This window comes from Capra hircus, chromosome 16 (assembly GCF_001704415.2).
Source record: "Capra hircus breed San Clemente chromosome 16, ASM170441v1, whole genome shotgun sequence".
NCBI lineage: Eukaryota > Metazoa > Chordata > Mammalia > Artiodactyla > Bovidae > Capra > Capra hircus.
Genome location: NC_030823.1, coordinates 53,556,816 through 53,579,598, shown reverse-complemented (window position 1 = coordinate 53,579,598; position 22,783 = coordinate 53,556,816). Strand labels below are relative to the sequence as shown.

Sequence of the window (22,783 nt, the reverse complement as noted above, 5' to 3'; positions counted from 1 at the left end):
AAAAATTTGCAATCTAGGATACTCTACCCAGCAAGATTATCATTTAAAATAGAAGGAGAGATCAAGAGTTTCTCAAACAAGTAAAAGGTAAAACAATAGTGCAATACCAAACCTGTTCTGAAGGAAATATTGAAAGATTGTCTCTAAGTAGAAAAGAAGCAAGAATCTATAGGAAAGAGCAAATCACAGGTGGAAGTAAATTAAATGAGTCAGTAACAGATTTTTTTTTTCCCATGAGTTTCATGGTTTTATTAACACAAACACAATGTGTATATGAGCTGTCTATTCATTTTATTTGCTGCATAGCCTGATGTCGGGATTGCTGACTCTAATAACCAGCTGGACTGCTCTTTCCACAATGGCTTTTCAGTCTTTTCAGTTCTTGGAGGAGATGTGAGCAATCTCAGCATAGTAAGATTTGTTGCACATCAGCAGCACTTCAAACTCTTCGATGTTGTGACTAGGAGCTTCCAGAGGCCCCTAGGCAACATGTGCTCTGTTTTCTTGTTGCTCCTGTAACCAGTATTAGGCATCAAGATGTGGCCCTTGTATTTCCCATACACCCTGTTGTCAGTGTTTCTGGGTTTCTGCCAGTTCCAGTTAATTTTTACATATTTATTTGGCTGGTGTCAGATGAACTTCTTGCCCTCTTTTTTAAGATCTTGGACTTCACAAGGGGTCTGGGGTTAGCCGTGATGCCAAGTAGGAGATGACTGCCACTTCTGTATGCAGAGCTGAGGAAGAGAGCAGTACACAGATTTTTAAAAATGAAATAATATTTTTTCTATGAAAGTAATAACCACAATAAACAGCAAAAGGATAAACATGAAGATGTAAAATAGAACATCAAAATCATAAAATGTGGGGGAGGAAAGTAAGAAAATGATACTTTTTTAGAATGTATTTGAACCTGTTTGACTACCAGTCTAAAGCAAGTGGGCTTCCCTGGTGGCTCAGCAGGTAAAGCACCTGTTTGCAATGCAGAAGACCTGGGTTCGATCCCTGGGACGGGAAGATCCCCTGGCAATCCACGCAAGTACTCTTGCCTGGAAAATCCCACGGATGGAGGAGCCTGGTAGGCTACAGTCAGTGGGGTCACAAAGAGTTGGATATGACTGAGTGATGACACTTTCACTAAAGCAAGTAGATATAGGAAGGGGTTAACATACTGAAAACCAGGGTAACCACAAATCAAAAACATACAATAGATTCACAAAAACCAAAAAGAAGAGAGCACAAGAATAATACAGAAGAAATCAAGACACAAAAGGAAAAGTTAAAAGAAAAAGAACAAATACAAAGTCACCAGAAAACAAAGTTTAAAGTGGTAGTAAACACATATATATCAGTAATTACCTCAAATGTCAATGGACTAATTCTCCAATCCGAACACATCAGTGGTAGATTGAATAAAAAAGTAAGAGCCTACAATATGTTACATTGAGGAAGTGGGGAAAACCACTAGGCCATTCAGGTATGACCTAAATCAAATCCCTTGTGATTATACAGTGGAAGTGAGAAATAGATCTAGGGACTAGATCTGATAGACAGAGTGCCTGATGAACTATGGATGGAGCTTCATGACATTGTACAGGAGACAGGAATCAAGACCGTCCCCAAGAAAAAGAAATGCAAAAAGGCAAAATGGCTGTCTGAGGAGGTCTTACAAATAGCTGTGAAAAGAAGACAAGCAAAAAGCAAAGGAGAAAGGGAAAGATGTAAGCATCTGAATGCAGAGTTCCAAAGAATAGCAAGGAGAGATAAGAAAGCCTTCCTCGGCAATCAATGCAAAGAAATAGAGGAAAACAACAGAATGGGAAAGACTAGAGATCTCTTCAAGAAAAATAGAGATACCAAGGGAACATTTCATGCAAAGATGGGCTCGATAAAGGACAGAAATGGTATGGACCTGACAGAAGCAGAAGATACTAAGAACAGGTGGCAAGAATACACTGAAGAACTATACAAAAAAGATCTTCATGACCCAGATAATCATGATGGTGTGATCAGTCACCTAGAGCCAGTCATCCTGGAATGTGACGTCAAGTGGGCCTTAGGAAGTATCACTATGAACAAAACTAGTGGAGGTGATGGAATTCCAGTTGAGCTGTTTCAAATCCTAAAAGATGATGCTGTGAAAGTGCTGCACTCAATATGCCAGCAAATTTGGAAAACTCAGCAGTGGCCACAGGACTGGAAAAGGTCAGTTTTCTTTCCAAACCCAAAGAAAGGCAATGTCAAAGAATGCTGAAAGTACCACACAATTGCACTCATCTCACACACTAGCAAAATAATGGTCAAAATTCTCCAAGCCAGGCTTCAGCAATACGTGAACCATGAACTTCCAGATGTTCAAGCTGGTTTTAGAAAAGACGGAGGAACCAGAGATCAAATTGCCAACATCTGCTGGATCATGGAAAAAGCAAGAGAGTTCCAGAAAAACAACTACTTCTGCTTTATTGACTATGCCAAAGCCTTTGACTGTGTGGATCACAATAAACTGTGGAAAATTCTGAGAGAGATGGGAATACCAGACCATGTGACCTGCCTCTTGAGAAACCTGTATGCAGGTCAGGAAGCAAGAGTTAGAACTGGACATGGAACAACAGACTGGTTCCAAATAAGAAAAGGAGTACGTCAAGGCTGTATATTGTCACCCTGCTTATTTAACTTATATGCAGAGTACATCATGAGAAATGCTGAACTGGAAGAAATACAAGCTGGAATTAAGATTTCTGGGAGAAATATCAGTAACCTCAGATATGCAGATGACACTGCCCTTATGGCAGAAAATGAAGAACTAAAGAGCCTCTTAGTGAAAGTGAAAGAGGAGAGTGAAAAAGTTGGCTTAAAGCTCAACATTCAGAAAATGAAGATCATGGCATCCGGTCCCATCACTTCATGGCAAATAGATGGGGAAACAGTGGAAACAGTGTCAGAATTTATTTTTTGGGGCTCCAAAATCCCTGCAGATGGTGATTGCAGCCATGAAATTAAAAGACGCTTACTCCTTGGAAGGAAAGTTATGACCAACCTAGATAGCATATTCAAAAGCAGAGACATTACTTTGTCAACAAAGGTCTGTCTAGTCAAGGCTATGGTTTTTCTAGTAGTCATGTATGGATGTGAGAGTTGGACTGTGAAGAAAGCTGAGCACTGAAGAATTGATGCTTTTGAACTGTAGTGTTGGAGAAGGCTCTTGAGAGTCCCTTGGAGTGCAAGGAGATCCAACCAGTCCATCCTAAAGGAAATCAGTCCTGGGTGTTCATTGGAAGGGCTAATGTTGAAGCTAAAACCGAATACTTTGGTCACCTGATGCAAGGAGCTGACTCATTTGAAAAGACCCTGATCCTGGGAAAGATTGAGGGCAGAAGGAGAAGGGGATGATAGAGGATAAGATGGTTGGATGGCACCAGCAACTCAATGGATGTGAATTTGGGGGTACTCTGGGAGTTGGTGATGGACAGGGAGGCCTGGTGTGCAATGTTCCTTGGGGTTGCAAAGAGTTAGACACGACTGAGTGGCTAAACTAAACTGAACTGACTACGTTGCATATGAGAGACCCACTGTAGGGCAGAGGACACACATAGATTGAGAGTGAAGGTATGGAAAAAGATATTTCATGCAAATGGAAATGACAAGAAAGTGGTTGTAGCAATGCTCATATCTGACAAAATTGACTTTAAAGATCATAAAGAAAGATAAAAATCAAGATACTATATAATGATAAAAGGAACAAAAAATACAAGAAGAGGCTATATCCACCTGATATAGAAACACCCAAGTACATAAAATAAATGCTAATAGATGTAAAGGGAGAGATTGATAGCAATACATCAATAGTAGGAGACTTTAACACCTCGCTCACACCAATGAATAGATGTTTCAGGAAGAAAATCAGTAAGGCAACAGAGATTCTAAATGATAAAATTCAACATGCTGTGCATGCATGTGTGCTGTCAATTCAGTCATGTCTGACTCTTTGCAACTCTATGGACTGTAGCTCGCCAGGCTCCTCTGTCCATGGGATTCTCCAGGCAAGAATACTGGAGTGGGTTGTCCTCTTCTAGAGTATCTTCCTGATCTGGGGATCAAACTGGTGTCTCCCGCATTGCAGGTAGAATCTTTACTGCTGAGCCACTGGGGAGGCCAAAATCTAACAGACAATTGATTTTGTTCAGGCCATTATATCCAAAAACAAACAAACAAAAAACCAGAGTGCACATTCTTTTCAAGTGCACATGGAGTATACTCTAGGATTGACCACATACTAGGGCACAAAACAAGCCTGAATACATTTAAGAGTATACAAGTTATTTCAAGCATCTTTTCTGACCACAATTTCATTACCTAGAAATCAACCATAGAAAAAGAAAAGAAAAAAATCAATTACATGGAGACAAAGTAACATGCTACTAAAAGATGAATGGGTCAACAATGAAATTAAATAGAAAATTAAAAAAACTACCTTGAGACAAATGACTGTGAGAACACCACCATACAAAATCTGTGGGATGCAGCGAGAGCAGTTCTTAGAGGGAAGTTCATAGTGATACAGGCCTTCTTCAAGAAACAAGAAAAATCTGAAATAAATAAACTAAGCTACCACTTAAAACAGTTAGAAAAAGAAGAACAAGCAAAACCTAAAGTCAGCGGAAGGAAGGAAATAATATAGATCAGAGAGGAAATAATAAGATAGAAATTTAAAAAGCAATAGAAAATCAATAAAGTCAAGAGTGATTCTTTGAAAAAGTAAACAAAATTGACAGTGCTCAAGAAGAAAAGAGAGATGATCTAAAAAATGAAAAACAAAACAAAATCAGAAATGAAAGAGGAGAAATCACAACTGATACTGCAGAAACACAAAAACCCATGAAAGAATACTATAAACAATTATATGCCAACAAATGGGACAACTTAGAAAAAAAGACATTTCTAGAAACATATAGCCTACCAAAACTGAATCAAGAAGATAAAGGTAATTTTAACAGACCAATCTCTAAAGTGAAATACAATTTGTAATAAAAAGCTCTCTACAAACAAAACTTAGGAACAGATGGCTTCACAGGAAAATTCTATGAAACATACAAATAAGAACTTACATGAATCCTTCTCAAACTTTTCCAAAAGAGTGAAGAGAAAGGAACACTCCCAAAGACATTTTATGAAGCTGCTCTTACCCAGATACCAAAAGCAGATAAAGATACCACCAAAAAAGAAAATTATAGGCCAATGTTTTTGACGAATTAGATGCAAATATTCTCAACTGAATACTAGCAAACTGAATCCAGCAACACATAAAAAAGATCATATACCAGGAAAAGCAAACAACCCAATCAACATATAGGCAGAAGACCTAAATAAACATTTCTCCAGTGAAGACATTTGGATGGCTAATAGATACATGAAAAGATGTGTATCATCACTGATTATTAGAGGAATGCAAATCAAAACTATGAGGTACCACCTCACAATGGTTAGAGTGGCCATCATAAGAGGTCTACAAAGAAAGAAATGCCAGAGAAGGAGCAGAGAAAAGGAAGTCCTCCTGTACTGTTGTAGGAATGTAAATTGGTGCAGCCACTATGGAAAACAGCATGTAGGTTCCTCAAAAAACTAAAAATAGAGTTGTCATATGATCCAGCAGTTTCACTTTTGGGCATACATACAGAAAAAATTATAATTCAAGAAGATACTTGCACCTCTATTTTCATAGCAGTGTATTTACAATAGCCAAGATATGAAAACAACCTAAATGTTTATTGACAGATGAATGGATAAAGATGTGGTATATATATATACACACACACAATGGGATGCTACTCAGCCATGAGAAGAAATGAAATAATGCCATTTATAGCAGCATGGATGGACCAAGAGATTATCGTACTAAGTGAAGTAAGAAAGAGAAAGAGAAATACCATGATGATACCACTTATATATGGGATCTAAAATATGACACAGATGGACTTATCTACAGAACAGAAACAGACTCACAGACAGAACAGACTTGTGTTTGTCAAGGCAGGGGAGGGGGTTTGGGAAGGGATGAATTGAGAGTTTGGAATTAGCAGATGTCAACTATTATACGTAGTATGGATAAACAACAAGGTCCTATTATATAGCAGAGGGAACTATAGTCTGTAAGAAACCATAATGGGAAAGAATATGAAAAAGTTGTTTATACACACACACACATTGAATCACTTTGCTCTATGGCAGAAATTAACACAACATTATAAATATACTATATTTGAATTTTAAATATTGCCTCTTTACCCAAGTCCTCTGTATCTCCTCCGAGCACCTCAGTATCTTATACCTTCATATTAGATCTTGATGGAACCTCTGAAATGACCCCTTTGTTTTACAATGAAGAAAGTGCAGACATGTGAGGTTAAGCAGTTTACTCAAATGGCTCAATTAGGAGCAGTAATACTGTTTATATGAGAAGTGTGACCTCACAGCTTTAAATATTGGGGGAAAAGGAAAAGGTTGGGGGAGAATTGACCTACCAACATCAGGGTTTCATTAATGACTGCATCAGGCTTGGATATACTGATTTGTTTCATGCCTAGTGTTTTAAAAGCTGGCTTCATTTTTGTTTTCTGTAGCATGCTAATTAAATGTAATTTAAAAATCTTCTTCCTTTCAGGTCAAGTGAAAAGTGCCAAATCTGTATAGTAAGCCACGGTCAGAAAAGAAGTCAAGATCATACCTTCTGTTGAGTATGTGTTTTAATAACAGGCCACATCGTCTTCTATGTCTATAAAGGCAAACCTATCTGTGCTCACTGAAGTTAAGAAAATAGATGTGGGGTTTTAGAAAAATGTTTAAATATGAAATTAAATCATGCTTGTTTTGTTTTATCCCATTCAGCATGCTTATGTCCAGACTTTCTGGCCTTGCCTCTGCCCTTGCAAGTCAGTCTAATGTGAGTTCCAGAGAAAACTTGAGTATGAGTCACTCACAAAGACCAGATGGGAGTTATAAAAGTTGCTTAGAGAATCTGACAGTTTTCTGTGTAATTAAGGCAGGGAGTTTCTCTTTAACTGAGGGATTTTTTTTTTTTTTAAAGACACATTGACCATTTCCGAAGGAAATATGTGTTCTCCCTTCCTCAAAAGGAAAGCTATGGGAAGACATTCTGGAGCCAGGATGTGTTAAGGATGGTTCAGATGAGAGTCCTCTGCTTATACAAATATTACTTTCTTACCTCCATAATAAAATTCACCTTTAAGGTGGGATGTGGTCTCCTTGTGGGCTTCCCAGGTGGTACTAGTGGTAAAGAACCCACCTGCCAATGCAGGAGATGGTAAGAGGTGTGGGTTCGACCCCTGGGTCAGGAAGATCTCCTGGAGGAGGACATAGCTACCCACTCCAGTATTCTTGCCTGGGGAATCCCATGGACAGGCAACAGTTCACAGGGTCACATAGAGTCAGACACAACTGAAGTGACTAAGCACGCATGCATACACGTGATCTCTTAGTAAATCTTCTTGTTTCTTTAACCGCCTCTGTCTTTAAATTGATAAACAGATCTGTTTAGCTTTATATTTAGATTTCGCCTAATCTGTAGGTTTGGCAATCAGTTCAGTTCAGTTCAGTTCAGTTGCTCAGTCGTGCCTGACTCTTTGCGACCCCATGGACTGCAGCATGCCAGGCTTCCCCGTGCATCACCAACTCCCAGAGCTTGCTCAGACTCATGTCCATTGAGTCGGTGATGCCATCCAACCATCTCATCCTCTGTTGTCCCCTAACTGTATTACATGTCATTTTCCTTCTGTTTTATATTACTTAGGTTTTAAATATAATTGTTGGTTTCATATTAGTGATTTGAAATGTCATTTTTCTAGTTTGTCTAAGAGCCCCTGAACCTTCTGCTACTCTGTGTCTTTCTGGAAAAGTTCTATAGGAAGAAAATTATTCTCTTCTTTGTCTCATCCTAAAAGCTAGTTTTTCATTGTTGAAGGGAAGGAAAAGAAATGAGCAGTTCAGTAATTCCTTGTCAATTAACATTTTCTCAGGAACAATTTTGAGATAACACTGTATCACAAATGTAAAAGTTTTGAGATTTTTTTTTTTAATGTATGAGCTATTCAGGTTTAGTTGCCTGGAGCAGAAGAGCATTGCCTCTCAGCCCCCTGATTGATAGATCTAGTGGGTATTTATGGAGTAGTGCAAAAAAGGAGACCAGTGTTTGTTCCATTCTCTTAATATTAGATTGTCCCCCTTTAAGCACAGCGATAATTTAGGCAAAGGTCAGATGCCATTTTTGTCCTTTCTGCTCTGATTCTACATTTTTTGAGCCTTGATCGTGAATATGACACCACTTTCCAGGCATGTAGTTCTAGTGATGAGGAAAGGATTTCTGAATCTCACTTCAAAAATTCCTAGATAAAACTGAGTAGAAAATAAACTCTCTCCTTTATCTTTATATCTTGTTCTTGAAATTCACACTGGCACCTTTATGTCATTACGGTTCCTTTACTTTCTTATAGACTCCTTTTCTCTTTTCAGCAGCTGCTATGAATATGTTTGTGTCTCCCCTCCAGATTACTATTTTGAAACTTGATGCCCTCTGTGAGAGTATTAGGAGGTGAAGCCTTGGCAGGTGATAAGGTCAGTGAGGCTGCTGATCAGGCCCTTTATATAAGAGTCCCTAGATGGCTCCCTTGCTCCTTGCACCATGTGAGGTTACAGCAGGAAGATATCCATCTAGAAAGCAGACTCAAGAGAGTCTGCTGGTGTCATGAACTTGGCCTTCCCAGCCTCCAGAAATATGAGAAGTAAATGTTTGTTGTTTATAAGTTACAACAAACCGTATGATGGGTTTGTTACAGCAGCCTGAATGGGCTGAGACACCAGCTCCTCTTCTTCATCCTGCTTCAAGATAGGGGAACTTTTCGAAAGACAATGCTATGTTTCAATTTTACTTGTCAATTGTACCTCAATAAAGCTGAAAAAAGTCAATCCCAACCCTTGGGAAAGCAATCTGTAATTCTCTACTCCATGATCTCTATCCTTAATGTTAGTAAGAACTAATCCCTTGGGGCACCCATAACATTAATAGCTCTGTACTATATTCTATGTAATTGTTCACATATGAACTATAAGCTTTTTTTTTTAAGCATATTTAATTGTTTATTTGGCTGTATCAGGTTTTAGTTGCAGCGTGCGGAATCTTTTGTTGTGGTACATGGACTCTCTAGTTGTGCATAGACTCAATAGTTATGGCACTCAAGCTTAGTTGCTCTGAGGCCTGTGGGGTCTTAGTTTCCTCACCAGGGGTTGGACCAGTGTTTCTGCATCGCAAGGAGGATTCTTAACCACTGGACCACCAGGGAAGTCCCAACTGTGAACTTTTTCAAGGTAGGGACTTTGTCTTGTTTTTCTTCATTCCCAAAGAACCTGTAACGTGGTAAGTTAGTGAATAATAGTTTTGGCACCACCTTATTTATAGAATTCACTAGTCTCCATTTATTTATAGAGCTTGTTCACCTTTATAGAAATGACTCCTGAATCCTGTCTCCATATTTTGCTGTACCAATGCCCCATGTCAACTTCTGCTCCTCCAGAAGACAAGCCACACATACATCCAGAATTACGATTGTGTATTTAGTTTGTTCTATATTTCTAAGCTTTCTTCTTGAGTCCCCAATTACTTTTTAGTCATGTGATCCTGGTAATTATCAAGGAATTCCTGAATCTCATTTTAAGCATTTCACTAATGTGAGGGTCTGAATATATGTTTATATCTATAGATCTGTAACTTTAGTAAGTTTTGAGAGACATGGTGTATCTTGTGACCTAATGTTACATTGAATTATAGATATATTTACAGGAGTGTCAAAGGTCCTGATACTTTTTGAATTCTGTCTGAATCCTGTTTGAGCTGTTATTCAGGTAGCTGCATGACTTTGAGCTGTACTCAGGTAGCTGCATGACTTTGAGTTGTTACTCAGGTAGCTGCATGACTTTGAACACCCACAGAGACATTAATTACTATTTCAAAGTACATACTAGTAAAGTAAATTAAATCACATTATTTAAGAGGTAGTGAAGCAAAAGGTACATAAGAGTGTTCTGATTACTTTTAGATGGTGGTTCCTTAGGCTTTTGTGTTTTTTCATTGATTGGAAAACTGTAAAAAAAAAAAGAGGAGGGGGAGGTGATTGGTATGATATCATTAAGAAAACAGCTAATGTCTGTTATGACTATCATTTAATAAAAGAAAAGAAATATTAATGCCAGAAAAAAACAGGAAGATATGACCTCAGTATAAGGCTCTACTCTTTAAAGTTGAATAAATTAACTTTTAGTATAGACTTCTATGTTTTTCATTTTTCCATGTATGAGGGAATTCATATAATGAATTACAACCAGCATATGGTCTAGCCTTTGAGATATGTTGCTCTAGACTAAGCTAAAGCAGTCGGGCTGCTACTTAGGTTACCATAATTGTGAAAGGCTGACAGTCCATCCCAATGTTTCATCTAATTTGTGATAGATTGCATTTTCTAAGATGTCCGCATCTCTCATCCCACCTGCTCTTCTACAATGTGATCGTGACATTCCTCACATAGAGAGGTGGGTCTCTGTTCTCTCATCATGAACCTGGGCAGGCCTGTGATTACACTAGAAGTAAAACTATGTGACTTTCATAGATCATAAAAGATAAAGATGATACAGTTTCTACCTAATTTTCTTGAGATGCTGGCTCTTGGAAACCAACCTGTGGAGAGACCTATATGGACAGGCACTGAGGCCCAGCTCGTAGCCCTGGCTGAGCTCCAGCCAGCAGTCATCAGTGATGTGGGTGAATCATCTTGGAAGCAGATCCTCCAGTTGAACCATCACAGCTGGTGCTGTATGGAGCAGAGATAAGCCTCTGTTGAGCCATGCCAAAACTGTAGATTTCAGCCAAATAAATAATTGTTGTTTTAAACTACTAAGGTTTGTGTCTGTTTGTTATGCGGCAATTTATAACACATAAATTTTAGAATTTGGAAGTGAGAAATTCACATAACAAACCCTAAAACATATGGCATTGCCTTTGGGGACTGGGTGGTAGACAGAAGCTGGAATGGGCTAGAGGAGAGTGTTAGTGAGAGCCTGAAGAGCCTTAGATTATTAGGAGAATCTTTGAGGCTGTCTGGGAGGCTCTTGGGACTTCCCTGGTGGCTCAGATGGTAAAGAATCTGCCTGCAATGTGGGAGACCCAGGTTTAGTCCCTGGGTCAGGAAGATCACATGGAGAAGGGCATGGCAAACTTGCTCCAGTATTTTTGCGTGGAAGATTCCATGGACAGAGGAGCCTGGAGGGCAACAGTCCTTGGGGTCGCAGAGAGTCAGACACGACTGAGCACAAACTCATGCACAGGAGGCTTGTAGTGGGAATTTTTAGGGAAGAGAGGAAAATGTTATTGGAAGCTAGAGAAAAGGTACCCTTCTTATGTGATGGTGGTAAGTTTGGCCACACTTTTATCCAAGTAATGAACTCAGTGATCCTGCCCAGGACTTTCCCAAATAGTGTTCAAGTGCCACCTGTATTTTCCTACTAAAATTGGAGAGAGATGAGCCTAAAAGGAACAGTTCAGTTTTCAAATAAAATTTAAAAGAAATATAAAGGATTCAGTACTTGCTAGGTTTGAAAATAAAATTAGTTCTCATTCCTAGCCTTTGTAGATGGCAAAAAAGTTATCAAAATAAGAGATGGCTTCTGGGAAAAGATAAAATCTCAGGCAGGATTGTGAGGTTATTGGTTAAGACCTCAGTGGTATTTAGGTGGTATGTCATGGAAATGTTCAGACTCAAAAAGGCTTTGCTCAGTTTCAGACTTGAGGTTGGCTTTCTCAGTGCAGCTGGAAAGATGGCCTGTAGCTGCACTAGGGGTTATCACCACAACTAAAGTCAAATGGAAAGAGACCAGTTGTCTCTCGATAATAGTATATATGTATGTATATATCAAGGCATCATCTGATTGGTCTTGAGTCTCATGCTCTGAACCAACCATAGTGTTAGGGGGACAGAGAGCTATGACTAACCAACTTGTTTTGTGCCTGTCTCTGTCAGACAGTGTAGTCTATCATCAGCAGATGGAATTTGGGTGAGACTGACTGGGCAGCCTCTCAGCTCTCAACTCTCAAAGCCATCAAAGTATTCAACTGGCTCTACCACAAATCAGAAGTGTAGAAGTTTTAGTCACTCAGTCCTCTCTGACTCTTTGTGACCCCATGGACTGTAGCCTGCCAGGCTCCTCTGGTCGCAGAATTCTCCAGGCAGAAATACTGGAGTGGGTTGTATTTCCTTTTCCGGGAGATCTTCCCAACCCAGGGATCAAACCTGGGGTCTCTTGCATTGCAAGCAGATTCTTTACCATCTGAGTCACCAAGGAAAGTACTATACTGAAAAAGGTGAAATATAAATTTATTATTGCCTTTTTTTCAGCTTTATGGGAAATATTGTTGTGAGAGAAATTTGATCATCTCTGTGTATTCTAGTTATGTGTTATCTCTAGCTCTCAGAACCATATGTAATCTAGAGCTGGCTCTATGAATTTTGTTCAGGGTTTCTTGAGGTATGGGTATTTTCCCAAAAGCCATGGAGAATCTGGCTTTTAAAATGTAAAAACTGCATGACTCTTACCTGGAGGGTTTAGGTGAACCCAGTAAGCCTGAGGGGATAGCACTGGGATAAGAACTAGACAGAACTGGAGGGACATTACTCAGAGTGATCTGAGTCATGGAAGTTTAGGAGAGAAATCAAGGTGACAAGCAATAGAGATGAGGTTAAGATGAATATGGGAGAAAGAGCAGTGAACTTAGTAACCAGAAGGGCTCAGTAAGGGCAGGTTGAGAATGAGTATGGAATGGGTCTCTCAGGAGACAGCCTGTGTACAAGACAGCTTTTAGAAAAACATAGTCCTCAGGATTTATGGTAGGAATGGGTCCAGTGACATAAAAGAACCATACCAAACAACAGCAAAAAAACGTTGTAAAGGAAATATTTTGGGAGAATGGTGTGTGAGTGCTAGTGGTGGTGGTTGCAGTTAGGGCAGACATAGAGCTGTTGACTGAAACCAGTTAGTCTCAAGAAGGAATTGGGGCTTCTGTGTGTCAAAATTTCCTTGATACAGTGATGGAGAAGATCAACGATAGATGAAGTCATCTCATTGTGGTGGTGTTATCCTCAGTGCCCTGATTAGTGTGGCACAGGAATGAGAGAGTAGAATTTCATTGTCACAGAATAACTCTCTTCAAAGTAAACTACAAGTTGATTAGTAAGTGGTTCATTTGTTTAAATTTATACTGTATTTGATTTTAATGATTAGATTTGGCATTAAAAAAATCACATTGGTTATCACAGAATTGGGGATGCATTTGTCCTATGAAGAATGGATGATATTGTTTCTTCAAATCAAGGACCAAAAGCCAATGACAAATAGGAGTTAAGGAGAAAAGGGGGAGTGAGAAACTCCATGGAAAAGAAAGGAGGGGCAGAAAAAGAGAAAATAGAAAAGGATGAATGAAAAAGTCAGAGAGGAGACAAGGCAGTTGAAAAGGGTTAGAGCTGAAGACAGAAAACCAGAGTGTATATTAAAAACCACATAGGAAGAAGTTCTGTCTACATGGTCAATGACCATTTCAGCCATTACACCAGGCAAAGAAAATCAGTTAAAACAGTTATGTGTATAGACACAGCTTGAGCATTAAGAAATGCAAGTTTCCCTGGGAACACTTAAGCTTCCTCTGGATTGGGGATGGGCATAATGTTTGTAGCCAATCAGAATGAAAGTCAGTTGGGAAGCAACCAATAGGAATTAGGTATGGAAATAGCTTTCAGTGTGATATCAGTTGGCAGTACTGTCCCTGGCAAACAGACGCAGAGCTGAGCATTTTTTGTGATTTTCAGTGCCTTCACCTTGGTTTCAACTCTGAACCTGCTTAGCCTTGGCTGAAGGTATTGCTGATTTTGAAAGTTTGGAGAACTTGGTTTGGGAGCAAGTCTGTCCTGACAAGTTGAGTAGAGGCTGTGAAGGTGCCGAGGATGTGAGGTGCTGCTAGAGGGACAGGTTTCAAGATACAGTGTTTTGAATACCATTTCTGGGCCATCCTCCACTTGTCAGGATCACTGTGACTTTCAGACCCAACAGATGCAAAGCAAAGATCCAGATATTGGGGATGCTTCAGGAACCTCTAGGAATTTTAGGTTAAGGCTAGCTGCAAGGGAGAGAAAAAGAGAATGAGTCTTTAGGACTTTCACATCTATTTATGCAGACTAGGTCCCACACAAGGGCAGCAGCTTGAGGGGGTGGATTGGGTCCTGGGGTCGAAATCTAGCCTGTTATTCACGTGCTAAGCTGTGTGCCCTATTGTTAGCAAGGGGGAACTTTTTCTAATTCACTCAAAGCTACCATATGATCAGACCTCAACCTTTGTCTTTTTCCTTTGTTTATAGGTTATTCACATCCTTCTGCACCCCCATCCTTAACCAATAGGACTCAACTTTGACCTGTTTCCCACTTGCCATTTTGGAGTTGGAGGGGCCTGAGAGATGAAAAAGGGGCAAGAAATTGCAATAGTAGAAGAAAATTCTAGAATGATTTGTACTCCCAGAGAAAGAGTTCTCCCTCAAAGAATTCATCCAGTATTTATGGAGAGCCTGTTATGTGCTACATGCTCTGTGCACAGCCTTAAGGGAAATTAATAGTTGGCTCTGACCCTCAAGAAACTCACTGTTCCATGGGGAAGACAAACATTACCATATTGTACAATAAATGGTACATGCAAAAATTGATACCATCTCTCCCCAATACATGTGTAGCAGTATCAGGAAGAAACACAAACACTGCTATTAGTGTTCCCATAGAACGTTTTTGGAGCAGAGGTGGAACAGGAGGTATTAATTTGTACCTTGTGGGCTCAGATCTGAGTGTAGTATAATCTTAGGTAGAAAGAATGTGGATGGATTGGATCCTGGCCAGTCACATAGTCTTCTTTTTTGTGTATCATAACAGGTTAGTCTGTACTAGTGAAAGTGTCAACAGTAAATCTCATCCAGGTTCATCAACTGGGACTGATAAAACAATGTCAAAAGCTAATGTGTCCTTCTGGGTACAAAAAGAAGGTAACAGACCTGATTTACTCTGTGGAAGGGCCGCTGACTACACTGTTGGGAAGGGACATTTCCTGATTCTTGTATGGTCCACGCTTGTTTTGGGAGGTAGGTGATTGTTTTTACATCTCATATTTCCTCTGACCTCTGAACCTTTCTGCAGAAAGTGATCACAATTATAACAAAAGAAGAAAACCAGTGAAATTATAAAATGTGAGTGAATGATATCAATCTTGTTTCATTTATCTATAAGTCTGATCTCTACTATGCTCCTTCATTCATTCATGACATTTGCTGAGCATAGCACTGTGGAGAATATGAAAGTTCTTAGCCTCAAGGAGACTTTTTGTGAGGGAGACAGGCAGACACATAATTGCAATGCAGTGTCATTATTATAACTGTAAAGGTATAGTCCAGAATCTCTGGTAACAAAGGAGAGGGAGAGCTTTATACTGCCTGGCTTCCTTCTTGCCTGCCAGGCCTAACTTGACCTAAATATCTGGGTTGAGGGGAGGGCAAATAGAACCCAGATACATGGTTCACAATTTGCTTACTTAACATCATCACTTTTGTTCATTCTACTATGACTTTTGATGTGCTTTTTCTTTAGGGAAAATGTACCATTCCTCCCCCTGGGGGGAATTAGGAAAAGTTTCACCCATAAGTTCTCTTACACAATGATAAAGTATTCAATAGGCATGAGGGATGATATTCATGCAGATAAAATAACATATTAAAAAACACAGATGCTTTATTCCATAATTAAACACTAGTGATTGGAGAACATTTTCTAGTTCCCTTAAAATTTTTTTCGTTTGGGCAAAATGTCAGCTGGTTTAAAATGCTTTTTGGAACAAAAGTGAAAGTTTTAGTTGCTCAGTCTTGTCCAACTCTTTGCCACCCCATGGTCTGTCTGTCCATGGAATTCTCCAGGCAAGAATACTAGAGTGGGTTGCCATTCCCTTCTCTAGGAGATCTTCCCATCTCAGGGGTTGAACCCAGGTCTCCTGCATTGCAGGCATATTCTTTACCAGGGAAACCTGGTACAAAGACTACAAAGAAGCAACAAAGCAAACAGCCATGAAGAACGTCAATTTTACTCCCATTAGGGAGTGAAATTGCTTTCTCTGGGATCTTTAAAATGCTTATCATCAACCTTGGTCCCTTTTGGTACAATAAAGTGCTGCTGACCATGAATCTCACTAGATTTAGATCTTTTATGATTACATAGAGACAGGTGCTCCAAGCAGTAAAGGGCATTGCAGAAATTGCTTGAGAAACATTTCTTTGGCTAACCTTATACATAAGTATTCAAAAAATATTTACTGATTTGTCATGACCTATAGGTGAAAGGCAAGAAATACAGACTCGGAGATGCCAATGAGTCTCACTTAGGCATAAGTTAACTGGATTGTAGTCTATATATTGACTCTGGAAGTGATGAGCTGAATAATCTTAGAGTAGGAAGTTTTATGGAGAAGGCAATGGCACCCCACTCCAGTACTCTTGCCTGGAAAATCCCATGGATGGAGGAGCCTGGTGGACTACAGTCCATGGGGTCGCTGAGGGTCAGACAAAACTGAGCAACTTCACTTTCACTTTTCACTTCCATGCATTGGAGAGGGAAATGGCAACCCACTCTAGTGTTTTTGCCTGGAGAATCCCAGGGACAGGGGAGCCTGGTGGGTTGCCGTCTATGGGGTCGCACAGAGTCGGACACGACTGAAGTGACTTAGCTTAGCAAGTTTTAGGGGCTTCCCAGGTAGTGCTGGAGACATGGGTTTGATCCCTGGGTTGGGAAGATCCCCTGGAGGAGAGCATGGCAACCTACTCCAGTATTCTTGCCTGGAGAATCCCATGGATGGAAGAGCCTGGTCCATGGGGTTGCACAGAGTTGGACACAACTGAAATGACTTAGCACACATGCATGGAGGGAGTTTTAAGACAAGAAGATTCATATAGACAGAATAGTTAGTGTCTTTTAATACTTAATTGGTAAAGGAAGTTTTCCCTATGATTAGATTTCATTTAAAAGTATTTCTGGTGTTTAAGAAAACTACAGAATATATGTTACTATAGCTTAGGATGAGTAGTGATTAACATGTAGTAAGACATTGCAGGATGGCAAAGTAGGAGGACGTGTGTTCATCATCTTCTGCGATAACTCCAAAATTAAAACTCACTGCTGAACAACCATTGGCAGGAGAATGTTGGATCCCACCAAAAAAAGATACCCCATGTCCAAGGGCAAAGGAGAAGCCCAAGCAAAATGGTAGGAGGGGTAAAATCGCACTTAGAATCAAACCCCATGCCTTCCAGAGATGCTTGGAGGCTCAAAGAAAATGTTCTGTGTACCAGGATATGCAACAGAGACTGAGCCAGACCTGCCTTTGAGTGTTTAAGTGTTTCATGTGGAGGTATGGGTCAGCAGTGGCCTGCCGCAGGGGCAGGAGTTCTGGGTGCAGCAGACCTGGGTATGGCATAAACCCTCTTGGAGGAGGTCGCCATTAACCCCACCATAGAGCCGCCAGAACTTACAAAGGTCTGGGGAAACAGACTCTTGGAGGGCACAAACAAAACCTTGTATGCACCAGGACCCAGGAGAAAGGAGCAGTAACCCCACAAGAGACCCAGACTTGTCTGTGAGTGTTCAGGAGTCTTTGGCAGAGGCTTGGGTCAGTGGTGGCCTGCTGCAGGGTCAGGGGCACTGAGTGCAGCATTGTGTGCATGGGACCTTTTGAAGGAGGTCCCCATTATCTTCATTCCCTCCACCATAGTTTGGCCTCAGGTCAAACAACAGGGAGGGAACACAGCCCCACCCATCAACAAAAAATTGGATTAAAGATTTATGGAGCATGGCCCCACTCAACAGAACAGACCCAGTTTCTACCTCAGTCTCTGCCATCAAGAAGCTTCCATAAGTCTCTTATCCTTATCCAAGAGGGCAGACAGAATGAAAACCATAATCACAGATAACTAATCAAGCTGATCACATGGACCACAGCCTTGTCTAAGTCAATGAAACTATGAGCCGTGTAGGGCCATGCAAGACAGATGGGTCATGGTGGAGAGTTCTGACAAAATGTGGTCTACTGGAGAAGGGAAGGGCAAACCAATATTCTTGCCTTGAGAACCCCATGAACAGTATCAAAAGGCAAAAAGATAGGACACTGAAAGATGAACTCCCCAGGTCGGTAGGTGCCCAATATGCTACTGGAGATCAATGGAGAAATAACTCCAGAAAGATTGAAGAGATGGAGCCAAAGCAAAAACAACACCCAGTTGTGGGTGTGACTGGTGATGGAAGTAAAGTCCAATGCTGTAAAGAGCAATATTGCATCGGAACCTGGAATGTTAGGTCCATGAACCAAGGCAAATTGGAAGTGGTCAAATAGGAGATGGCAAGAGTGAATATCGACATTTTAGGAATCAGTGAACTAAAATGGACTGGAGTGGGTGAATTTAACTCAGATGACCATTCTATCTACTACTGTGTGCAAGAATCCCTTAGAAGAAATGGAGTAGCCATCATGGTCAACAAGAGTCCGAAATGCAGTACTTGGATGCAGTCTCAAAAATGACAGAATGATCTCTTCGCTTCCAAGGCAAACCATTCAGTATCACAGTAATCCAAGTCTATACCCCAACTAGGAATGTTGAAGAAGCTGAAGTTGAATGGTACTATGAAGACCTACAAGACCTTCTAGAACTAACACCCCCAAAAGATGTCCTTTTCATTATAGGGGACTGGAATGCAAAAGTAGGAAGTCAGGAGATGCCTGGAGTAACAGGCAAATTTGGCCTTGGAGTACAAAATGAAGTAGGTCAAAGGCTAATACAATTTTGCCAAGAGAACACAATGGTCATAGCAAACATCCTCTTCCTACAACACAAAAGAAGACTTATACATGGACATCATCAGATGGTCAATACTGAAATCAGATTAATTATATTCTTTGCATCCAAAGATGGAGAAGCTCTATACATTCAGCAAAAACAAGACCAGGATCTGACTGTGGCTCAGATTGTGAACTCTTTATTGCCAAAGAAAGAAAGAAAGAAAGAAAAAGAAAAAGTGAAGTTGCTCAATTGTGTCCAACTCTCTGCTACCCCATGGACTATAGCCTACCAGGCTTCTCCATCCATGGGATTTTCAAGGCAAAAGTACTGGAGTGGGTTGCCATTTCCTTCTCCAGGGGATCTTCGTGACCCTGAGATTGAACCCAGGTCTCCTGCATTGCAGGCAGATGCTTTGCCATCTAAGCCACCAGGGAAGCCCAATTCAGACTTAAATTGAAGAAAGTAGGGCAAACCACTAGACCTTTCAGGTATGACTTCAGTCAGTTTCCTTATGATTATACAGTGGAAGTGAGAAATAGATTTAAGGGATAAGATCTGATAGAGTGCCTGAAGAACTATGGATGGGGGTTTGTGACATTGTACAGGAGGCAGTGATCAAGACCATCCCCAAGAAAAATAGATATGCAAAGAGGCAAAATGGTTGTCTGAGGAGGCCTTATAAATAGCTGAGAAAAGAAGCGAAGCAAAAGGTAAAGGAGAAAAGGAGAGATATACCCATTTGAATACAGAGTTCAAAGAATAGCAAGGAGAGATAAGAAAGCCTTTTTAGTGATCAATGTGAAGAAATAGAGGAAAACAACAGAATGGGAACGACTAGAGATTTCTTCAAGAAAATTAGAGATACCAAGGGAACATATCCTGCACAGATGGGCACAATAAAGGACAGAAATGGTATGGACCTAACAGAAACAGAAGATATTAAGAAGAGGTAGCAAGAATACACAGAATAACTGCACAAAAAAGATCTTCATGACCCAGATAATCACAATGGTGTGATCACTCACCTTGAGCCAGACATCCTGGAATGTGACATCAAGTGGGCCTTAGAAAGCATCACTACGAACAAAGCTAGTGGAGGTGATGGAATTCCAGTTGAGCTGTTTCAAATCCTAAAAGATGATGCTGTGAAAGTGCTGCACTCAGTATGCCAGCAAATTTGGAAAACTCAGCAGTGGCCACAGACTGGAAAAGATCAGTTTTCATTCCAATGCCAAAGAAAGGCAATGCAAAGAATGCTCAAACTACTGCACATTTGTGCTCATCTCACATGCTAGGAAAGTAATGCTCAAAATTCTCCAAGCCAGTCTTCAACAATACGTGAACCTTGAACTCCCGCATGTTCAAGCTGGTTTTAGAAAAGGCAGAGGAACCAGAGATCAAATTGTCAACATCCGCTAGCTAAGCTAAGTCGCTTCAGTCGTATCCGACTCTGTGCGACCCCAGAGACAGCAGCCCACTAGGCTCCCCCGTCCCTGGGATTCTCCAAGCAAGAACGCTGGAGTGGGTTGCCATTTCCTTCTCCAATGCATGAAAGTGAAAAGTGAAAGTGAAGTCGCTCAGTTGTGTCCAACCCTCAGCGACCCCATGGACTGCAGCCTACCAGGCTCCTCTGTCCATGGGATTTTCCAGGCAAGAGTACTGGAGTGGGGTGCCATTGCCTGGACCATTGAAAAAGCAAGAGTTCCAGAAAAACAGCTACTTCTGCTTTATTGACTGTGCTAAAGCCTTTGAGTGTGTGGATCACTACAAACTGTGGAAAATTCTTAAAGAGATGGGCATACCAGACCATATTACCTGCATCATGAGAAATCTGTATGCAGGTCAACAAGAAAAAGCTAGAACTGGACATGGAACAACAGACTGTTTCCAAATAGGAAAAGGGGTACATCAAGGCTGTATATTGTCACCCTGCTTATTTAACGTATATGCAGAGTACATCATATAAAATGCCAGGCTGGATGAAGTACAAGCTGGAATCAAGATTGCCAGGAGAAATATCAATAACCTCAGATCCCCGGATGACACCACCTTTATGGCAGAAAGCAAAGAAGAACTAAAGAGCCTCTTGATGAAAGTGAAACAGGAGAGTGAAATAGTTGGCTTAAACCTTAACATTTAGAAAACTAAGATCATGGCATCCGGTCTCATCACTTCATCGCAAATAGATGGGGAAACAACGGAAACAGTGACAGACTTTATTTTTTTGGGCTCCAAAATCACTGCAGATGGTTTCTGCAGCCATGAAATTAAAAGACCCTTACTCCTTGGAAGAAAAGCTATGACCAACCTAGACAGCATATTAAAAAGCACAGGCATTACTTTGCCAACAAAGGTCTGTCTAGTCAAGGCTATGGTTTTTCCAGCAGTCATGTATGAATGTGAGAGTTGGACCATAAAGAAGGCTGAGTGTGGAAGATTTGATGCTTTTGAACTGTGGTGTTGGAGAAGACTCTTGAGAGTCCCTTGGACTGCAAGGAGATCCAACCAGTCAACCCTAAAGGAAATCAGTCCTGAATATTCATTGAAAGGACTGATGTTGAAGCTGAAATTCCAATACTTTGGCCACCTGATGCAAACAGCTGACTCATTGAAAAAGACCCTGATGCTGGGAAAGATTGCAGGTAGGAGGAGAAGAGGATGACAGAGGATGAGATTTTTGGATGGCATCACCAACTTAATGGACATGAGTTTGAGCAAGCTCCGGGAGATGGTGATGGACAGGGAAGCCTGGCGTGCTGTAGTCCATGGGGTCGCAAAGAGTCTTATACAACTGAGTGACAAAATGAGTGAACTGATACTTTGAGGACAGGAAATTTCATTTTCATAATTTCTCTTCATCAGATCCAGAAGCAAGATACCCAGACAGTGCCACTGGGTTGGCAAATGGGAGGTTGTTGTAACTTCAAAATTTTCCAAATTCACATGAGTGCTATATCATTATGTGTGTCTTATACTAAAAGATAGGGTTATATAACAGTTGCCAGTTATTTCTTCATAATGTATGACATTCAAAGGAAGTTTAAAAATCAAATACCTAAAGAGAGATAATAATAAATTGTTTTTAAATTATACCTTATGTCCAAGTAACACATACTTTTTTTTTTTTTTTTTAGGACTTCTGAGGGCATTTTTAAAGAATTCTGAAGTCATTGTCTTGACGATTCTTTCTCTATTTGGATTTTTGATAGGACAACTGGCCTACAATTTTGTTGAGGTAACTTACATACGATAAACTAGAGGACAGACTAAAGATCAAAGACCAAAAACAAGGTCAACTCCTGTCCCCGTTCCTGAATGAATGGATTTTTTTTTTTTAACGTGAACAGCTACTGAGAAACATTTATCTGGTATTAAAATTTTTGAAAATGAAAAACCATCCAAGAAAGGAAACAAGAATTAGAGAGGCTTAAAATAGTACTTTGAAAGTGAGTAGATCTAATTGCCTTCTTGGATTCTTCACCATCTGCCTTTGGTCCTTGCTCCTGTTTCCTTTCCCCGTACATAGAGCGGGACTCTCTCACGTTATTGTCTTCCACACCTGCAGGGACTCTAGTTACAAAAGGCTCAGTTACTGTCGTGGTGAATTATGATTACTCTTTTCTAACTGCCAGATTAAGTGCAAAACATGCATCCTACAAAATATTACTTAGATCTAAGAAAAACTTTGTTAATTTATTGACACAATTTTAAATGTATAGCAGCAGAATAATGAATAACAATTTGAATCCACTTATTTTTTTATTAAAAAAAAATGGAGACAGTGCTTGTATCTGTTAAGGATTGTAAAGTTCAGTTCAGTTCAGTCG

At 40.2% G+C, this 22,783-nt stretch overlaps 2 protein-coding genes and 1 pseudogene across 2 annotated transcripts in view; 2 read left to right on the top strand and 1 right to left on the bottom strand.

Moving 5' to 3' along the window:
* Positions 1 to 10,951, top strand: part of ANKRD45 (ankyrin repeat domain 45) — a 49,723-nt gene extending 38,772 nt beyond the window's left edge. The window contains exon 6 of the mRNA XM_005690886.3: positions 6,656 to 10,951. Coding sequence (XP_005690943.1) covers positions 6,656 to 6,684 — 29 coding nt within the window. The 3' untranslated portion in view covers positions 6,685 to 10,951. The remainder of the gene's footprint in view (positions 1 to 6,655) is intronic.
* LOC102175425 lies at positions 283 to 6,572 on the bottom strand (annotated as a pseudogene).
* Positions 15,089 to 22,783, top strand: part of SLC9C2 (solute carrier family 9 member C2 (putative)) — a 98,170-nt gene continuing 90,475 nt past the window's right edge. The window contains exons 1-2 of the mRNA XM_018059962.1: positions 15,089 to 15,224; positions 22,091 to 22,191. Coding sequence (XP_017915451.1) covers positions 15,089 to 15,224; positions 22,091 to 22,191 — 237 coding nt within the window. The remainder of the gene's footprint in view (positions 15,225 to 22,090; positions 22,192 to 22,783) is intronic.